The sequence below is a fragment of the Staurois parvus genome, unplaced genomic scaffold, assembly GCF_062004578.1.
Source record: "Staurois parvus isolate SC_StPar_1 unplaced genomic scaffold, SC_StPar_1.0 ptg000544l, whole genome shotgun sequence".
In the NCBI taxonomy this organism is placed as follows: Eukaryota; Metazoa; Chordata; class Amphibia; order Anura; family Ranidae; genus Staurois; species Staurois parvus.
In genome coordinates, this window is record NW_028318340.1 from 2,464,910 (window position 1) to 2,485,437 (window position 20,528).

Sequence of the window (20,528 nt, forward strand, 5' to 3'; positions counted from 1 at the left end):
GGATGATGCCCTCCTGACTCTTACTAACCCCCTGACGACGCTTCCTAATTTGCAACAGGTTCTTGAGCGCTTCTCCTTGATTTCGGGTCTCCGTATCAACTTGGATAAGACTGTCGCCCTCAATATTACTTTGGCTTCAGATTTGGTTTTGCGCCTACAATCCCACTTCCCTTACAAATGGGCTTCCTCTTCTCTTGAATACTTAGGCATTCGCTTGACCCCCACTTATGACTCCTTGTTTGCTGCGAATTACTATCCATTGCTTAGCTCTCTATCCTCTCTTATGCATTCTTGGCAATTTCCGCACCTGTCTTGGATAGGACGGGTTAATTCGCTGAAAATGACCATCTTGCCGAAATTGTTGTATTATTTTCGCACACTCCCGGTGCGGGTTCCCCCTCATTTTCTTCGGTTGCTTCAGGCGAAGTTAATGCGTTTTATCTGGGCCGATAAGCACCCCAGAGTATCCAAAAGTACGCTTTTTGCCCATAGACTTCAGGGTGGTCTTGGGGTGCCTAATGTGACTAAGTATTATCAAGCGAGCCAGATTGCCCCGCTGTCTATGTTGCACGCCTCTTCCGACGTCCCCCTCTGGGTCCTGTTGGAACTACCTAATTGTGCCCCTATCGCACTGTCAACGCTTCTATGGCTTCCCCCTGCCCTGCGCCCTATGGCACTGAGTCCGATGTTACTTCATGGCCAACAAGTTTGGGACTCGGTGCGTTACTCTGGGGGTCTGATGTCACCTTTTCTGCCTTTGCTCCCAATTATTAACAACCCTCTTTTCCCGCCGGGTTTGGATCACCCAGGGGCGTTTTCTTGGTGGGTGACTAATGGTTTTTCGCAGGTGCGACACTTTTTGATTTTTCGGTCCTTTCCCACCTGGGACTCTCTTCGGGAATCCCGGAATATCCCCCCGGCGGAATTTTTTCGATATCTTCAATTGCGACACTGGCTGCTCTCGCTGCGGGGTACTTCTGCGTTCCCGTACCAGAAATCTGCCTTTGAACAGCTCTGCCAACTGCGTCCGGGCGCTCCGGGCCTTATATCCCTTCTTTATGCAGCTCTGAACAGACGCTCGTCGCATACTTCTCTTTCATATGTTGTTCAGTGGGAGCGCGACCTGGGAGTGGCTGTGGATCCGGAGGACTGGAATAAGGCCTGGTCACTCATAGCTAAATGCTCATTTAATACGACCACACTGGAGGCAGCCTATAAGGTATTGTTTCGTTGGTACTGGGTTCCGGCTCGGCTGGCCCGGGCTAACCCTGCCTGTAGTGATCAATGTTTTCGGGGTTGTGGTCATCGTGGTGATGTATTACATATCTGGTGGTCATGCCCGAGACTGTTTCGTTTTTGGTCTCGTGTATTTGGCCTCCTTTTCACCTTGTTCCATCTCTCCATACGCCGGGATGCTCGGTATGCCTTGCTTCATTGCCCCATACCGGGCCTCTTAGCTCACCAGCAGAAGTTGGCTTCCTATCTGTTTTTATCCGCCACTAGGCCAATTGCTCAGGCCTGGAAGAGTCCGTTTGTCCCTCTTCAGGGGGTGCGGGATCGTATGACCACTATGATGCTCAACGAACAGATGTCGAGTATCTGCAACGACTCCCAACGTACATTTTTGAAAATATGGGAGCCGTGGTTGCAATATGCCCTTCCCTCACTCCCCCCGGCTAGTCTGGGGATGTAATGGCGTTCGGTATTGGCGCTCTTGAATCCCTGCTCTTTGCCCCACCCCCACCCCCCACCCCCTTTTTTTTTTTTTTTTTTTTTTTTTCTTTCTCTCTTTTCTTTTTTCTCTCTCTCTCTGTTTTTGGTGTGACTGGACAGCTGCATTTAATTGTTATAATCAGTTACATTACTGTTTTGTACCTTATGTGCCACTGATAGCCCCTGCGTGGGCGTACCTTTTGCCCTGTTGGCATTAGAGCATTGTTTTTCCTTTTTTTTTATTTTGCATTTTGTTTATCTGTGCAATTGATAGCCCCTGCGTGGGCGTGTTTTATTGCCTCTGTTTATACTGTTTAAAAAATTTAATAAAGACCATTGAAATAGAAAAATGTATCATTTAAAGGCAAATTTTACCTTCTTAGAAAATGTGATAGTCTAAAGCAGACAACAAAATATGTGATTTTGTATTTGCAATGTATTAGCTTTCTTTTTTGTCACACTTACCATAGTGTCCACTGCTTTAACATTTTGCTGTTATGTTTCTACGCATGGCAGTCCAGAGACAGGTGCTGATGAACTGAAGTCATACTCTAGATCAACAAATGCGCACAATAAACATTGTTTAAATTCTGCCTTATGCTAGGTCCCCACCTCTCTTTCTACTGGATAGGTAAAGGTCATAATAAAATTTCTGAAATACTTTTTTTTATAACTGGTATTGTATGTACTTTACTGGTTTACTGGTAAATGGTGTTTTACTGGTATCTGTGATAGATACTGTGTTGGAGCCAACCTGTGACAAATGGCTGGTCAAACTCACAGCGTGCTATAACTGATAACTAATTATTGCACTCTCAGCCTTCTCCTGTGCCAAGATTTTCCAGCTTGCGGGACAACAATCCAAGTGCCAGCAGATTGAGAGTGATCGTTGCTGGGTATGGTTATACATTTAACCTGTTATACCCCAAATTAATCACTGCCACCAGATATTTGTATTGGAAATATCAAGCATCCACACTAACAAATATGACTTATAATAAAGGTCTGTAATACCCAGTTTCACCACGGACAGGAATATCCAGAGATGTACCTTATAGTAGCGCTGTTCAGTCCCTGTTCTGGGCCCTGAGGAGAGTGAGAACAGAAATGATCTGACCACTCAGAAGGTCTGAGGAGAGGCTGATAGGATGTCACAGTGTATATGACCATGAAGCTGTCCTCCCCCAAATACAGTTTTATACATACATTACCATCTTAGAATACCTACAGGTTGTATTCTGATAACTTGTATATTAATGTCTAGCATGAAATTACAGTTTGAATGAATACAGCAGGTATCAGATGGCTATTTTACCTAGGAGAGATAATGAGCCTAATCCACTTCTGGTACATTCTAAATTAGTGGTGTTTGGGCTTAAAGTATTGCTAATTAATTGATACATGTAATTATCAGATCAGAAGTTATGAAACACAATGAAGTTTTGATTCTCCAGATAGACAGAAATGTGTATTCACTAACTACACCAGCTAAACTATTTATGATTGGTGATTATGACTAGTGATAAACAATTAACAACATAAAAAGTGTTCTACTGCCAAACTAATAAATACAAATTATGTATGAATTCATAAACATATAAAACAATAAATTGAATACATTTCAAACAGATAAATGCAAAAAACATTTGTGAAATATCAAATACATAAACTAAAAACCCAAAAATTCATAAGAAAGTTTAATGAAAATAAAGTGCATCAATAAAGTCTCTACATAAGAGAAAAAGTGGACTCAGGCTCTATGGATGTCATCACTGGGGTAACAAAGAAAATCTCTATTGCTCCAGTGATGACATCCGTTTGGATGAAACACATAAGGCAGAGTTACAGCAGTGACGTCATAATGCCTGCGGAGGTGCTGGAGACTGTGTTTACCTATATGTGAGTAGATGCCTAGCTCTTAATAAATGTGTTTTAGTACTACAGTATGAGGGGTTTCCTTTCCTTTCCTTTTATGTGTTACCTAAGCCATGTTTGAGCAGTGGATTGTAGTGACGTGATCTGTTGCGGGGTGCTGGCCTGGGGGCAGGATGCAAAAGTGGAGGCTTACATCAATCCATCTATCCGTCTAGGCCAGGGGTGGGCAAACTTTTTGACTTGAGGGCCGCCGTGGGTTCATATATTGGACCCGGGGGCCGGACCAAGAGTAGATGAATGATGTGTATGTGTCATCCATAGTAAGTATAGTAATATTCCCCCATAGTAAGCATAGTAATTAATCCCCCATATAGTAATTCATCCCCCATACTAATTCTTCCCCCATATAGTAATTCATCCCCCATAGTAATTCATCCCCCATATAGTAATTCATCCCCCATAGTAATTCATCCCCCATATAGTAATTCATCCCCCATAGTAATTCATCCCACATATAGTAATTCATCCCCCATAGTAATTCATCCCCCCTATAGTAATTCATCCCCCTATAGTAATTCATTCCCCATATTAATTCATCCCCCATATTAATTCATCCCTCATATAGTATTTCATCCCCCACAGTACTATTCCCCCCCAAGTAGTAAGCCAAGTCCCCCCTGTGTCAATTCACTTACCTTTGCTCCGCGCGTTCCTCCTGCCGTGTTTAGAAGTTATCTTCTAAATAATGGTCAGAAGAATAGTTGAAGCCATTCCAAAATTATTTTGAAGTGTCCAGACCATTAGCAAACTGTTTACTTAAGGTAAATGGCTACGGAGATGCACTTTTGGTATTATAGTTATGTTCTAAAGGGGGGTCACAACTGCTCTCTTAATCTAAAAAATGTAATGTCTGACTTATGTCCTCTCACCCAGTTTATGGGGTGCCCAGTTGGCCTTATCATCATAGTATCATCTTCCAATGATAGGCGGCCGGATTCTTTCTTGCTTCTTCCTAGTTATAGGGATTTCATTAGTTTTGTTATAAGCATTAGTTAACATCAAGATAGACAGATCAGATTTTTTTTATCCATATGTTACGTTTTTGAACATCTGCTTACATCTGGGGTATGTCTTCACATGGTTGTAGTCTTTATCAATTCCATGAAGCAAATTATATGTTTGCTTTGATCAACTACATTCTGTGCATTTTGTGTACTCCATTACCCTTGCATATAATCTGGGAGCTTGTAGTTTAGAAGTCACATAACTTAACCACTTGCCTACCAGGCACTTATACCCCCTTATTTACCAGGCCAATTTTCAGCTTTCAGCGCTGCCCCACTTTGATTGACAATTGCGCGGTCATGCAACATTGTACCCATATGAAATTTTGATCATTTTTTCTCACAAATAGAGATTTCTTTTGGTGGTATTTAATCGCCACTGGGCACTTTACTTTTTGCGCTATAAATAAAAAAAGTGCAAAAAATTTGAAAAAAAAAAAAAGTTTCTTCGTTTCTATTATAAAATTTTTCAAACAGGCATTTTTTCTCCTTCACTGATGTGCGTTGATGAGGCAGCACTGATGGGCACTGATAGGCGGCACTGATGGGCACTGATAGGCAGCACTAAAGGGCACTGATAGGCAGTACTAATGAGGTGGCACGGATAGGCGGCACTGATAGACAGCACTAATGAGGTGTCACGGATAGGTGGCACTAATATGCAGCACTGATAGGCGGCACTGATAGGTTACACTGATGATGGGTACTGATAGACGGCACTGACTGGCATCACTGCTGGGCACTGACTGGCGGCACTGACTGGCACAACCCCTGGGCACTGACTGGTGGCACTGACTGGCAGCACTGCTGGACTGCACTGGTGGGTGGCACTGGTGGGCAGCACTGGTGGGTAGGCACAGGTGGGTGGCACTGGTGGGCACAGGTGGGTGGGCACAGGTGGGTGGCACTGGTGGGCACAGGTGGGTGGCACTGCTCGGCACAGGTAGGTGGCACTTCTGGGCACAGGTGTGTGACACTGCAGAGTGGCACAGGTGGGTGCACTGCTGGGCACAGGTGGGTGATCTGCTGGGCACAGGTGGGCGGAGCTAGTGGGCGCACTGCTGGGCACAGGTGGGCGGAACTTGCGGGTGGCGCTGCTAGGCACCGATCATCAGGGCACTGATCATCAGTGCCCTGATGATCGGTGCCGATCTCCGCTCTGACATCTGCCGGTTCTCGGCAGTACTTTCCTCACGATCTGACAGCGTGAGGAAAGTGCAGCCGAGAACCGGCACTTGCATTTCCCTGTGATCAGCGTGTCATTGGACACCGCTGATCACGTGGTAAAAGGCCGATGTGATTGGCCTTTTACCACATCACGTGATCAGCTGTGTCCGTAGGACACAGCGAACCCGGAGATCGCCGGGTGCGCGCCCCCTGGGGCGCGCAGGAGAGCGCGTTCTGGGAGGACGTCATATGACGTCTACTCAGAACTGGCCGGCCGCAGTGCAGCCGTCATTCGGCTATCTGCGGTCGGCAGGTAGTTAACAGCCATGTTGCACTGGATCGTTGCGTCATGACCTGATTTCCTTTCTGTAAAGTACATAGTGTTGCAGTCCTGTTGCAGCATTTTATTTCCATTTTTTCTTATGCATGTTAAATATACAATTTCTAATGTGTCTTTTCTTGTTCCAGGTTCCACCAATACTGCTGGATAAACAGTTTTCTGAATTTACTCCAGACATCACTCCGATCATTTTGGCAGCTCATACGAACAATTATGAAATTATAAAACACCTGGTTCAAAAAGGTGTCTCAATCCCAAGACCACACGAGGTTCGCTGTAACTGCGTGGAATGCGTTTCTGGTTCTGATGTGGATAGTTTACGACACTCTCGCTCAAGGCTGAATATCTACAGGGCGCTGGCAAGCCCATCTCTGATTGCACTGTCAAGTGAGGATCCTTTTCTAACGGCGTTTCAACTAAGCTGGGAGCTTCAGGAGTTAAGTAAAGTGGAAAATGAGTTTAAATCTGAGTACGAAGAGCTATCAAGGCAATGTAAGCAATTTGCAAAAGACCTTCTGGACCAAACAAGAAGCTCAAGGGAATTGGAAATTATTCTTAACTATAGGGATGATGGTGGTCTCTTGGAAGAGCAGAGTGGCAATGAACTTGCCCGCCTGAAATTAGCAATTAAGTACCACCAGAAAGAGGTATGCTTTTTTTATTCTATAACTGAGCATCTATCATCATTTAAATATTTACTGATCATAGTACATGAACAATAACATCTACAAGCTCAAAAAGTAAAAAAATAAATGTTTGATTATACAAGTACAGCTTCCTATATCCAAAAAAGGCTTGCAATGCACAAAGTTCAATAGTTTGAAAATTAAAAAAAGTAAATGGTTACTACTTACTTGTGAAATTGTCATACAGTGTTGCAAAGCTGTTTCTTTTACAGAAAATGTTTTTAATACTGTTTTACGAGGGTAAGGATCCTTCAGCTAATTTAGTGTAGATAGCGCTCATTTTCATTTAGCCAAAAGTGCAATTAGTAGTGATAATGGGCAGTACAATGGCTAAGTGGTTAGTACTTCTGCCTTACAGCACTAGGGTTGTCAGTTCAAATCCCAACCATGGCACTACATACCTGGAATTTGCATGTTCTCCCTGAGCTTGGTTAAACTTGCCGCTTTTCATAGATCAATTAACCTACCAGAAATAGCCTATGATCAATGTTCAATGTACAGATATTAAAATTTTTCTTAAAGACCATATTATAAAACAATGCCAAAAGTACCACATTGTGATATATATTTTGTTATAAAACTTGAATTGTACAAAGATATAGGATGGATTATGCACCAAGGACCCTTTTTGTTATTGCTATCTGTAGCTTCAAAGCTACCCACGTCAAGAGATATTACAAAGCTCTAGCAGTACTGATGTATTAGTGGTGTGTAATAGAGAACATCATACTCAATAAAGTATTTTACCGTTAAGGTTAGTGAAAGAACCAAGAGTCACGTTGCTCTGTTTGACCTGAGAACCCAACAACATGCAGAAAGAGTATGAACATTAGTGAGTTGTAATGATGTAATAGCAAGAAAGGCTATACTGTAAAATGTGGCATCTTTATATTATACAGAAATTTTAAACATCTACAATTAAAACAGACCAACTTCTTAAAGCCCAACTTTGGCCCCACCTCTTCTCTCTCCACTGAAGGTCACTTACTGTACGTGTGTATTTTATCTCATTTTTTATTATGCTTTCCATTTCCAGAAGTCTTTAGGTTGGTCATGTGATGTCACATTGTCCTTTTCCATTACATATTTTATTGGAGATGAGTGGTCTTCAATAATGCAGAGAATGACACTGACTTGATGACTTAAGTACCATATTATTAAACTTTAAGTGTAGTCCATGATGGCCCCCTTCAGGGGACAAATCCATGGGAATTATTAGTAATAGCATTATCAGAACCCTGCCAGAATCCTCTGACTAAAGACACTTGTAAGACTGTATGAAAAGAGCCAAAGCATGACATTTGCAGTGGGTTGGAACTGCTAATAGAGGAAAAGTGGAAGTCTTTGACTTTGCAGGTAGCTGAAATTCTGCAGTAACAGACTATATTTTTACTAGTGTGAGGGAATGGGTAAGCTGTCTTTATATAGACTGTTCAAAAAAATGAAAGGAACACTTTGAAAATGCATCAGATCTCAATGGGGAAAAATATCATGCTGGATATCTATACTGATATGTACTGGGTAATGTGTTAGGAATGTAAGAATGGAAATGAAACTGATCAACCTACAGAGGACTGAATTCAAAGACAACCCAAAAATCAAAGTGAAAAAAATATGCAGCAGGCTAGTCCATTTTGCTGAAAATTTATTGCAGCAACTCAAAATGATACTCAGTAGTTTGTATGGCCCCCACATGCTTGTATGCATATCTGACAACATCGGGGCATGCTCCTTATGAGACTACAGATCGTGTCCTTGGGTATTTCATCCCAGATCTGTACCACGGCATCACTGAGCTCCTGGACAGTCTGAGGTTTAACCTGGCAGAGTCGGATGGACCAAAATACGATATCCCAGAGGAGTTCTACCGGATTTAGGTCAGGCGTGCGTGGGGGCCATTCAATGGTATCAAGTCCTTTATCTTCCTGAAACTGCCTGAATACTCTAGCCACATGAGGCTGGGCATTGTCGTGCACCAGGAGGAACTCAGGACCCACTGCACCAGCGTAGGGTTTGACAATGGGTCCAAGGATTTCATCCCGATACCTAATGGCAGTCAGGGTGCCATTGTCTAGCCTGTAGAAGTGTGTGCATCCCTCCATGGATATGCCTCCCTAGACCATCACTGACCCACCACCAAAACGGACATGCTGAACAATGTTACAGGTAGCATAATGTTCTCCACGGGTTCTCCAGACCCTTTCGCGTCTGCCACATGTGATCAGGGTGAGCCTGCTCTCATCTGTGAAAAGCACAGGGCACCAGTGGCAGACCTGCCAATTCTGGTGTTCAATGGCAAATGCCAATTGAGCTTTATGATGCCGGGCAGTGAGCACAGGGCCCACTTGAGGATGTCGGGCCCTCAGGCCAACCGTTCTGATTGTTTGGTGAGAGACATTCACACCAGCGGCCTGCTGGGGCCCATTTTGTAGGGCTCTGGCAGTGCTCATCCTGTTCCTCCTTGCACAAAAAGGGGAAGAAACTGGTCCTACTGATGAGTTAAGGACTTTCTATGGCCATGTCCAGCTCTTCTAGAGTAACTGTCTGCCGTCTGTCTCCTGGAATCTCCTCCATGCTGTTAAGACTGTGCTGGGAGACACAGCAAACCTTCCGGCAATGGCACATATTGATGTGCCATCTTGGAGCAGTTGGACTGCCTGTGCAACCTCTGTAGTGTCCAGGTATCGCCTCATGCTACCAGTAGTGACACTGACCCTAGCCAAGTGCAAAACTAGTGAAAAAGAGTCAGAAAAGATGAGCAGGGAAAAAAAATGTCAGTGGCCTCCACCTGTAAAACCATTCCTGTTTGGGGGGTCATCTCATTGTTGCCCATCTAGTGCACCTGTTTATTTCATTAACACCAAAGCAGCTGAAACTGATTAACAACCCCCTCTGCTATTTAAATGACCAGATCAATATCCCAGGAGTTTAATTGACTTGCTGCTATACTCTGATTAAAACATGTTCCTTTAATATTTTTGAGCAGTGTTGAATACACATGTGGACTTGGTTTTAAAGCTGTGGCCTGAAGACAGATTCATTTTGGCTACATTTATCATATATACCCCTTTTCTATTTTTGCATTAGATATGCGTTGATTTTTATGTAATCAGACATATAATTTAGGCTTTGACAGAAGGATGACTATTTTCACTGAAGCTCTGTTCTGTCTAAACACTTTTGGATATAATGGCCAAACATGCAAGTGTCTGTTTGTTGTATTAGATTTATGTTGATTTTTATGTAACTGCACATATGACTCAGGCTTTGACAGAAGGGTGACTTTTTAAGTGAGTCTATATTTGTTGAAGAGAAAAGCAATTTGATAACTCCTACTCACATCTATATATAGAACGGGGGCCTGGCGTATTTTCTGCACTCGATGAACTGTGTCCATATGTTTTACTGTGTGTTTAGGATACAATAAATACAAACAGTTTTCATGGTTTTCCATCAATGTTTTTCTCTTAATGTTCATGTAACATTATTTATTTTTCATTTTGTATTCAGTGCTTTTAATTTGTTTATTCGTAAAATCTAATAGCTGATAAATAAATCACAAAACATGCAAGTAAGAATGGTGAAAAAAACTGTGTGTAATGTAAAGTGGAGGCAATTGTCCCCTCCCCTCCACCTATGGGACCCTGGCAGATCAAATAAAGCTATAGCAGTTAGGGTAATTTGTATATTCAATAGGGATTGGTTAATTCTAATTAGCAGATGTCAGTTTAACAAATTCAGCATGAGCTGTCATATTTTTTAAATAAAAAGTATGTCAGTAGTGGTTATTCAGCAGCGAAAAACAGAAGTAGAAAGATGTCCCACCTGCCCTTCCATGGCGTGGCTCTGCTTATGAGGCATGTGTCCCTTTCCATAGAAAGAGGACTGTAAAGTTTTGGTTGTTGGTTAGATAACCCGAGTTCTAATAGCTGTGTTATAGCTGTATTGTTATAGTTATATATAATAGTACATGTTAATGACATCTAATTAAAACATTTTTGGTCATTGTTAATTATTTAATAATTAAATTAATGCCTATAATAAAGGGCCGTAGCCATTTGGATCCACATTTGTCGTGGTTGTTTATTATATATATATATATATATATATATGATTTATAATTTGTTTGTTCTGCCTCTGGTACCATTATATATACTGTATTTACTGTTTATTTTAAGATATGTTGGCATGTGTAGATTAAATCCTCTGTTGAAATATGTCATTGCCCCTGTTCAGGTCCACCCTGTGGATTTCAAAGTGCTAATGTACATGAATATCAGACTCAGAAGATACTTAAAGCTGTATTAAACCAAAATACAAAAATGTATTATATTGCAGCTTACCAATCATTAGATGTGGTGGCTGCATTACTCTTATTTTCTTTTTCCTCCTCTGTTTTCACCTGGTGCACTGGCCAGTAACACACCTCCAGTATTAGTGAGAGTCAACTCTGGACAACAGCATTGTGACTATGGGGTGGGGGGTGGGGTGTTAAATACATTAAATACATTGGGTTTTTAAATACATTGAAGCCAAACTCCAGCTCACACTTTATAATCAGTTACAACAAGCAGTTTTATTCCTTTTGGGATAAAGGTTTTCCATAAATCAATGAAAGCTGAACATTTTATCACCCCTGCCAGTGTTAAATGGTTTGTCTCAACTTCAAAACCAATACATTCTGCTGGAGAGCTTGTGTTCTTAAAAAAACAGACTTTCTGGCTGGAATACCATATGAAAACAGAAGAAAGAATAAAAAAAAGGAAACCAATACAGCCATCACGTCTAAGAATTGGTAATCAGCAATATATTAAATGTTTGCTTTTGAGTTTAATACTGCTTTATATCCAGTAGGCTGTCAGGTGCTTCTGACTTGATTTGACTTGCGTCAATTATTTGTTGGATTACTCATGGAATTGCTTTGAGTTGTTTTTTAGTATCTTTGAATTGCGTATGAGTTGTAGTTTGCCTTTGCATTACTCAGTCACTTTGACCTGCTTTTGAATTACGCTAAGATGCTTTGGCATTTATATTGACTTGTATAGGAAAGAGAAATCAGTTCAAATGCAAACTAATGCCCTTGAATGCAAATCCTTCATAAATATGTTAGTGATATTCCAATCCAACACCCCTTCTTGTAAATAGAGAAGTCCTTTATTTAGACTTCAAATAGAAAGTCATTACAAACCAGAAGGCTTATGATCTCAAGCAAGTTAGCAAGAATACCTTTCATGTACAGTATATTGAATTGGTATTGATATCCATCTAATCACTTCCTCAACAGCCTAACAATAATCCTTTCACTGCTGGGCCCTGCCTCCCATTTTTCACCTAGGTGGCCAAACCATTTTTGCTATTTTTCACTTTAGAATAAAAGATTGTGTTACTGATTTGGCCAGTACCATCATATAATTGCGTAGATGTTTATTAACCACTTGCCCTAAAAAGGATTTACCCCCCTTCCTAATAAGGCCATTTTTTTCCTGCATTAACTTTAACTGAGAATTGCGCGGTCATGCAATGCTGTACATAAATGAAATTTATGTAATTTTTTTTCCCACAAATAGAGCTTTCTTTCAGTGGTATTTGATCACCTCTGTGTTTTTAATTTTTTTGTGCTATAAACAAAAAAAACAGACAATGCTGAAAAAAACAATTTTTGACTTTTTCCTATAGACCATAGCCAGTAAAAAATTTAAAAAAATTAAATTCTTCATAAATTTAGGCCAAAATGTATTCTGCTACATGTCTTTTTGAATATAAAAATCCCAATACATGTAAATTAATTGGTTTATGTAAATGTTATAGCATTTGCAAATGGTGGTATATATACTGGAATTTTTTTTATACTAGTAATGGCGATGATCAGCGACTTATAGCGGGACTGCGGCGGGCATTCTGACACTGGGGGGAACTGACTAACTGCCACTGACATCCCCAGTGACACTAATACAGTGATCAGTGCTTATAAAAAGCACTGACACTGTACTAATGACACTGGGCAGGAAGGGGTTAACATCTGGAGCGATCAAAGGGTTCACTGTGTGCTGGGAGTGTTTTACTGTGTGCACTGTGTTGTGATTTACTAAGGAGACATGCTGTTTTGTATCTCTTTGCTGTGCGGAGAGATACAAGGCAGCATGTCCATGCTGACAGGAGAAAGACCTGTGTTGCTTACACACGTTTTTCCCTTGTCAGCTTTGCCCGAAGATCGCAGTTAACAGTATGTTTTCAATTAAAAACACTAAAATAATTTTTAGATTATACAAACACATCATACATTTCAACATTCTTACTAACGGTAAGACAATTAACAAACAAGTACAAAAAATTGTAAAAACTGAAGGAAACCAAAACTGAAAGTTAATGACCTAAGTAAAAATATTAAGGCTGGCCCACACCTATGTGTTGTGGTACTGCATGATCCTCAGTGCAATGAGTTGCAGTGCCATTAATTTTGAATGCCACCTCAAGGCTTCTTGGCAGGGCACAGCAATAAATGCATTTTAATGCGCATATAAATGCACAATTTAGCAGTTTTAAGGACTCATGATTGTTTGCATACTAAAACAGAATTGTATTTTTAATAACATACTGTATGTGAAAGTCCAGATGGCTTATCAGCCTTATATTATAAAACTTATCCCAACATTCTCATTCCCCATATCACTAATTTTTCTAACCATCTAAAATCCCACCATGATCTCCATGCCACCTCTCTACAAGCCTATGTAGCCATTCTGCCCAAGCCAGACAAAGACCACCTGGACCCCAATAATTACTGTCCAATATCTCTCCTTAACCTGGACATTAAATTATTAGCAAAAGTATTAGCATCTTGGCTGAACTCATTTCTATGCACGCTAATCCATAATGACCAGGTGGGCTTTGTTCCAAACAGCAAGGCTGATAATACCCAAAAAGCCACACATCCTGTACACCTATTACATTGTAATAAAGTACAAGGCATGCTACTCTCCCTCGATATATACAAGGCATTTTGATCTTGTTGGACTACTTACATTACATATTACACAGATGTGGCTTTGGGCAATATTTCACCTCTTGGCTAAAATCTCTTTGTTCCCACCCATTAGCTGCTGGTAAATATCTTATCTATTGCTCTTCCCCGTTCCTGATTGTGCAGGGTACCCAACAGGGCTGTCTCCTCTCCCCTCTCTTATTTGTTTTAGTTTAGAGCCCTTTGCACTTCTCATCAGAGAGAATCTGAACATCCATTGCATCTCCTCTGGCCAGCATTCCTATAAAGTTAGCTTATTTGCTGATGACCTATTACTGACCCCAACCCAACCTATCATCTCACTACCAAATTTGTTTTCTGTCCTCACCTCGTTCTCATGGATCTCAAACCTTTATGCCAATGAAGACAAGTCTGTGGCCCTCAACATCTTTTTACCTGATCCCCAGAGGCGTCCCTAGGGTTGGTGTCACCCGTTGCGGTAACACTTGGTGACACCCCCCTCCGACGATCCCCAAAGAATGGATCCGATCTGCAGATTGAGTATAATGGATCGGACTCCGATCCATTATGCTCAATCCACAGACCTGATCCATGCTTTCGGGGAGTGTCGGCTTTCTTTACAACTTACCTTTTTGGTTGAGCGTGTCCGGTGTCACCCTGTATAGGTAGCATGCCGATGATCCCTGCAAGATGGTTCAAATCTGTGGATTGGGGAGCATAATGGATTGTAATCCGATCCATTATGCTCCCCAATCCACAGATCCCATTTATCCTGCATGGATCGCCGGCATGCAATACGGGGTGCAGGGGTGGACTGACAACTCATTGGGCTCCCGGGCGATAGGAGATCATGGGGCCCCATGTGTCCCCACCCACACTCAAGCCACATCTATACAAAGCTCCACCTACATATTGCACTGCCTACATTACATGCATTTGTGGCAGCCACCCTCCACATTATTATTATTATTATACAGGATTTATATAGCGCCAACAGTTTGCACAGCGCTTTACAAAATGAAGGTAGACATTACAGTTACAATACAATTTGGTACAAGAGTATTGCATCCCAGCTGCACAGAAGGGCCCACCAGCAAACACAGAGATTCCCCTTGCCATTGCTGGGAAGCCACCAAAGACATGATAGGTTCACAGATGGTGGCCATCTGATAACCTGTCAGGTGCCCATAGGCTTCCCAACCACGCCTCCAGGAATCTCTGTGAGCCTGATCATTTGGTTATTATAACTCTGCTGCATAGATGGGGCATTTAAATATCCACTGCAGCATAGCCTGCATGGAAGTTCCTGGCTTCCTTCTGTAGAAGCCAGTGGGCACTTTCAGGTTTAAAGATGGACAACGTGCAGCAGCTATCTTTCTGGTGCAACCAGGGGCGTTTTATGAAACCAGTGGGCCTGTGTACAAGATCAAAACTTGGGCCCTAATACTAGATTAAAAAAGTGCATGCTGCCTTTACAATAATTTTAATTGCTTTGTTTGGGCATTCAGCTCCCACTCAGCTCCTTCCTGACAGGGTTGCCAACTTCTCCACAACTTTTTTTTTTTTTTTACATGGAAACTTTACTGATAGGGTGCATTTTTTACTGAGATTCTGAATTATGACAGAATTTCCTGTTAGATATTAAAGAGGTGAAGAATGGGGTGGAGGGATAGAGACAGAAGAGGAGAGGGGGGAGGGGGAAGAGAGATAGGAATAGGAGGGAGGGAGGGAGAGAGAGAGGGATGGAGAGATGGAAAAGTAGGAGAGAGATGGAGAAAGGGGAGGGGCGAAAGAAGAGGGGGGAGAGAGGGGGGGGGAGATAAAGTGGGAGGTGAGAGAGGAGTGTGTGTGAGAGAGAGAGGGGTTGAGGGGTTGAAAGAGAAAGAGGTGCTAATAAAGAGAGAGTGTTAAGATGGAGAAGGGGTGAAAGAGAAAGAGGGAGTGAGAGAGAGGGAGGGAGAGGGGTAAGGAAGAGGGGGGGTGAGAGAAAGGAGGAGTGACAGGTGTGAGAGGGGGATGAGAGAGAGAGAAGGGGGATGATAGAGAGAGGTGGTTGAGAGAGAGGGAAGGTGAGAGAGAGGGGAGGCGAGAGAGAAGGCGGAAGAGAGAGAGAAGGGGGAAGACAGGGGATGAGAGAGAGGGAAGTAAGAGAGAGGGAGGAGGGGTGAGAGAGAGGGGGTAAGAGAGAGAGAGGAGGAGAGAGGGGGACAAGTGAGAGAAAAAGAGAGAGAGGGGTGAGAGAGAGGGTAAGGAGGGTGTAAGAGAGAGGGGAGTCAGAGAGAGTGGGGCAAGAGAGAGAGGAATGGTGGGGGTGAGAGAAAGGGGAGTTGAAAGAGGGGGGGTAAGTGAGAGGGAGGAAGAGAGAGAGGAGGTGAGGGGGGCTGGGAGAGAGAGGGGCTCAGAGAGTGGAAGAGAGGGGGATGAGAAAGGTGAGAAAGAGATGGGGGCAAGAGAGAAGGCGGTGAGAAAGAGAGAGGGGAGTGAGAGAGGAATGGTGTGGGTGAGAATGAGAGAAAGAGACGGGCAAGAGAGAAGGGAAGCAAGAGAGAGAAGGGAGGAAAGAGAGAGGGGGTGAGAGAGAGGGGAGGATGAGAGAGAGAGGGGGTGAAGGATTTTTTTCCAGTTTAACAAAGCACTAAAATAATATTTCTTCTGCCCATGATAAGAAAGTTATTTACAAGTCAGGTAGGTGTTTTTTTTAATTTTGCAAGTACTTTTTAGCACAACATTATAGAAGATCTACAGTATATGAACAAAAGCTTAGGTACAATGTTTGTGTATAAACAGTAACATAAAAAAGGTGAAACAAGCAAGGATAAACATAGGGGCTAATGCAGAGTAACTAGGGTCAACTAGGAGGTAATTAGAGGCTATAAAAGAAAATATGTTATCAAAAATAAAACCTTATGGGTAAATATGGGTTACTGTAATCTGTTACATAATTTGCTAATATTGATGATGTAAACAAAGTTGTTATATTGCTGTTATGCATTATCACTCTAACATCATTGAAACTGCACTGTAATAGACTCCTGCTTCTAGGAAGAATGCATTGTAGGACATAGTGAGTATGCCCTATGGGCTAAACTAAAGTCCTGCACAGTGTAGCGCATGCATTCTTCTTCTTAAATTGGTTAAGAATGCTAAAGAGTTCATTGTTTTTTTTTTCCTTTGGCACACCTTTACCTGTAGTCTTAAATGTTGTTCAATTTCAGAAAATATAATATTGAGGCTGTGTGTTGTGGCAACACATACATTTTGGCAATGCACAGAAGCACACCTACTCTATGTGCATTGCAGTGTCATTCAATGAATGGCATCTCAACTGTACAGTAGAGGACAACCCACTGCTGCACACCAAAAAGCATATACCATACATTATAGTGCACTGTGTTGCCAAAAAAAGTTACATGCTTTTTGGATCTGTTGCATTTTGCTGGCAACCCATTCATGATCAATGAACTGCTGTAACGTGGTGCCCATTAGCACGCAACATACACCATAAGGCTAGATTCACATCTGCGCGGGTGTTGCCGCTGCGGATCTGCACAAAAATCCGTGCAGCCGCACCACCCGCAAAGAGAAATGCGGACCTGCAGGCGGGTGCCTTTAGTTCTAATGGCATGCCGCCCACACTGTAAAACGCCACCGTACTGGGAACCGAGGTTCCTGTGCGGGCTGCGTTTTCGGAAGAAGTGCAGGGACTTCTTCTCTGCATGTCACGAGGCACAGGAGTCCATTCAAATGAATGGGTTCTCGCGCCCGTGCAAAATGCGGCCCGCACGGCCACATATATGTGAACCAGGGCTAAGGGTGTGAATAGGTCCCTGAAAGGATCTAACCTGTAAGCTACATTTCGTTCTTGCAAATTAAAAAAAAAAAAAAAAAAAAAAAAAATCAGCCACCAAGTATAAAAATTGAGTAGGACTTTGTTATTGAAAGACCTAATAAACATTTTAAAATGCAGACAGAGAAGATAATTGCTTTGTTTGTTCCAAAAGATTGAATATTTCCTTCTCATTTATTAAACAATGTTTTGTTTGCCGCAATAAACTTGGTTGATATAAAACAACTACAGACTATTTGTCTTGGGTTTTTTTTTGCTGTTTATAGGGTATTACATGATAAGCAAACACAAAATCTGAGGATGAATTGATGCATCATTTTGAACACTTTAAAAGACCAATAAAACTCTTTAAATGCTCCTGCATTCTAATCCAGAGCATCACAGGTTAAAATTAAGGTGCCATTTTCTAACAGTAGGTAAAAGCTAAAATGTCTGTTTGGTCAACAACTTTACTTTGATACCAGGTAGTTTATAGTCCAATGTATGAACTACAATAATAGTTCATATTCTCAGGGTCCATTATATCACACATTTTCTTGCTCCCTTTAAGCAGAGAAGTAATTAGGTATTTTTCTGTAGTTGTTATTTTTTTTATGCTAAACAATTGCTTTGCTTGAATGTTTGTTTGTTTTTATAACCTTTTGTAATTTGTATACATGCACTGCTCACATTTATATTATGTTCTAGTGATATTAAAGCCATTTTTTGGGGGAAAATGAGATGGTGAGACTAGGATTTACATGTTCTTGTTTTTTTTTTCTTTTTCCTGTTTTTCCAATTTTTTTTCTCTGTGCTTGCTCCTTATACTGTCTTCTGGCCAGGCTACTGGAGTTCAGGTATGCAGGTGCCCCTAGTGTCTGCGGGAACCTACAGAGTCTAGCCAGGGTCTCCACTTTGTGCATGCTCCCATTATGAACTACGAGCTTACATGCAGTGCTCAGAATGCCACACACACAAGCAGAACAGAAGACCGAGAACCAAAGCCAAAGCACAGGAACCGCTGTTGAAGATGAAGAGAAGGGTGGATTTGGTTCTATGAGTGGCTGCACTAAAGCTTTTCATTTAAAAGGGAGCATGCACATGGGGTGCCCATTTAAAGTAAACTTGTAAAGGTCCGGAATTTTGCTCCACTCCTCAATATCTTTATTGAAATATTAAAATACACTCACATATATGGCAGGAACACAAAACGGTAGTGTGCCGGAACGCTGTGCCCGACCCCTGCCATTCTCACCAACTCATGACAAAGGACCAGCCAATCTCACACTGCGCTGTCACTTGCGTAACAATGCCACTCTCAGCTGCACCCTGCACAAAGATTTTCCAGCTCGTGGGACCACAATCTGTGTGCCAGCAGCCTGAGAGCGATGGTTACTGGGTTAGGTTAATTATGCAATTAACCCTTCACAATGCCACCACCTTTTTATAGGGAAGGGGGAAACTCACAAATCCTAGCAATATTACTATGATTTTAGCATTCGTGTCTGCAATAGACAGATATATTCAGAGGATTATTGTACACAGTAGCACTCTTTAGAGACATCCTTTTCTATTATATTAAAGGGGTGTCGCCTGAGAACAACTGACCAATCATCCGGTTTAGGGGATGGGTGCTAGGAGGTCACCAAGTCCTAACTACAATTTCATACTAAAGAAACAGCAAACCTAGACACTCCTACGCTTAGGGATAGACTCTGTATGGAAAGGATCACATCATAAATTTCTTGGGATATGCACGCCTTGCTGCCATCAAATGATCGGGGAAGTCCAAATATACTGAGTATAGAAAAACAAACAGAGGGCGCACCGGCCTAGTGCATTACCTTAAAAAATATGTTTATTAAATGATAAAAGTAGATATTGTACTCACAAAATGACCATACAGTGAAAGGCACATCATGAAAGAACAGCTCTGTCCAATCCGCACTACGTGTCTGTCCGTAATGGGAACTCTGGACCTCCAACAGCCTGACGCGTTTCAAGGACTTGCCTCTTCCTCAGAGCCAACACAGGCTTTGTTTTTCTCTACAATTACATACTAATATTAATAACCTCCAATATGTGCGGGTGGTATTCTAGCAACTGGCAGATTAATATTCAGAATTATATTTCAAACCCAGGGATACCAAACAAAGCGTACCTTTGTCACCCAGGAGTGAAGAGACTGCTTTTTCCCCTTTCCTATGTGCTAACATAGTCATGTAGGACCTTGGTTGGTTCAGCATGATTTGTTCTATTTAAATATATACCTAATATTAATGTGCCCAGTTCTTGTTGAATTCCATGAATTGTATGCGGAATTGTTACATGTGGAATAGACGTTCTATGGCACGCTCTGCGTTCTTAGAGCTCTAATGGCCTAACAGGTCATGTCTGACAGCTGGACTGAGTTATTGTTTTATGATAGGGCAGAGGAAAGTGTTTTTCATGGTTCCTGAAAAATAGACATCCTGCCAAGACTAATTAGTGGTTTACAGCTCTGGAGCTGGCCTCTATTTGTGTTTTATTTAAGATAAGAGGCTCTTTTGAAGTTCATTACAACTTACAGCCACAAATTCCATTTTCAAGAGGATGGAGGAAGGGAGAAAGATGATTGTTCATAAAAAACAAAATGGCTGAGACCTTAACAAGATGGCTGTCGCATACAGCTTCCATGTCTCTATTGCGCATAATCGTTACAGGTAGGATACAAATTGAAAAAAATATTTATTATATTGTGTTAGGACCCTTTCAGACAGGGCAGAGCAGTCAGCGGATCCGCCTGCTCAGCGGGCGATCTTTCTGCTGATCCCCACCGAGCAGGCGGATGACAGGACTGTGTCTGCTACGCAGAGCAGACACAGACCACTGTTTC

General features: G+C 41.9%; 1 protein-coding gene across 3 annotated transcripts in view; it reads left to right on the forward strand.

Annotated features, from left to right (window-relative positions):
- TRPC4 (transient receptor potential cation channel subfamily C member 4) overlaps positions 1-20,528 on the forward strand; it is a 256,992-nt gene that overhangs the window by 157,295 nt on the left and 79,169 nt on the right. For 2 of the 3 annotated variants that reach the window (XM_089690823.1, XM_089690824.1), the window contains exon 3: positions 6,288-6,806. The exons of the other annotated variant lie outside the window; for it this stretch is intronic. In XM_089690823.1, coding sequence (XP_089546949.1) covers positions 6,288-6,806 — 519 coding nt within the window. The remainder of the gene's footprint in view (positions 1-6,287; positions 6,807-20,528) is intronic. 3 annotated transcript variants of the gene reach the window in all.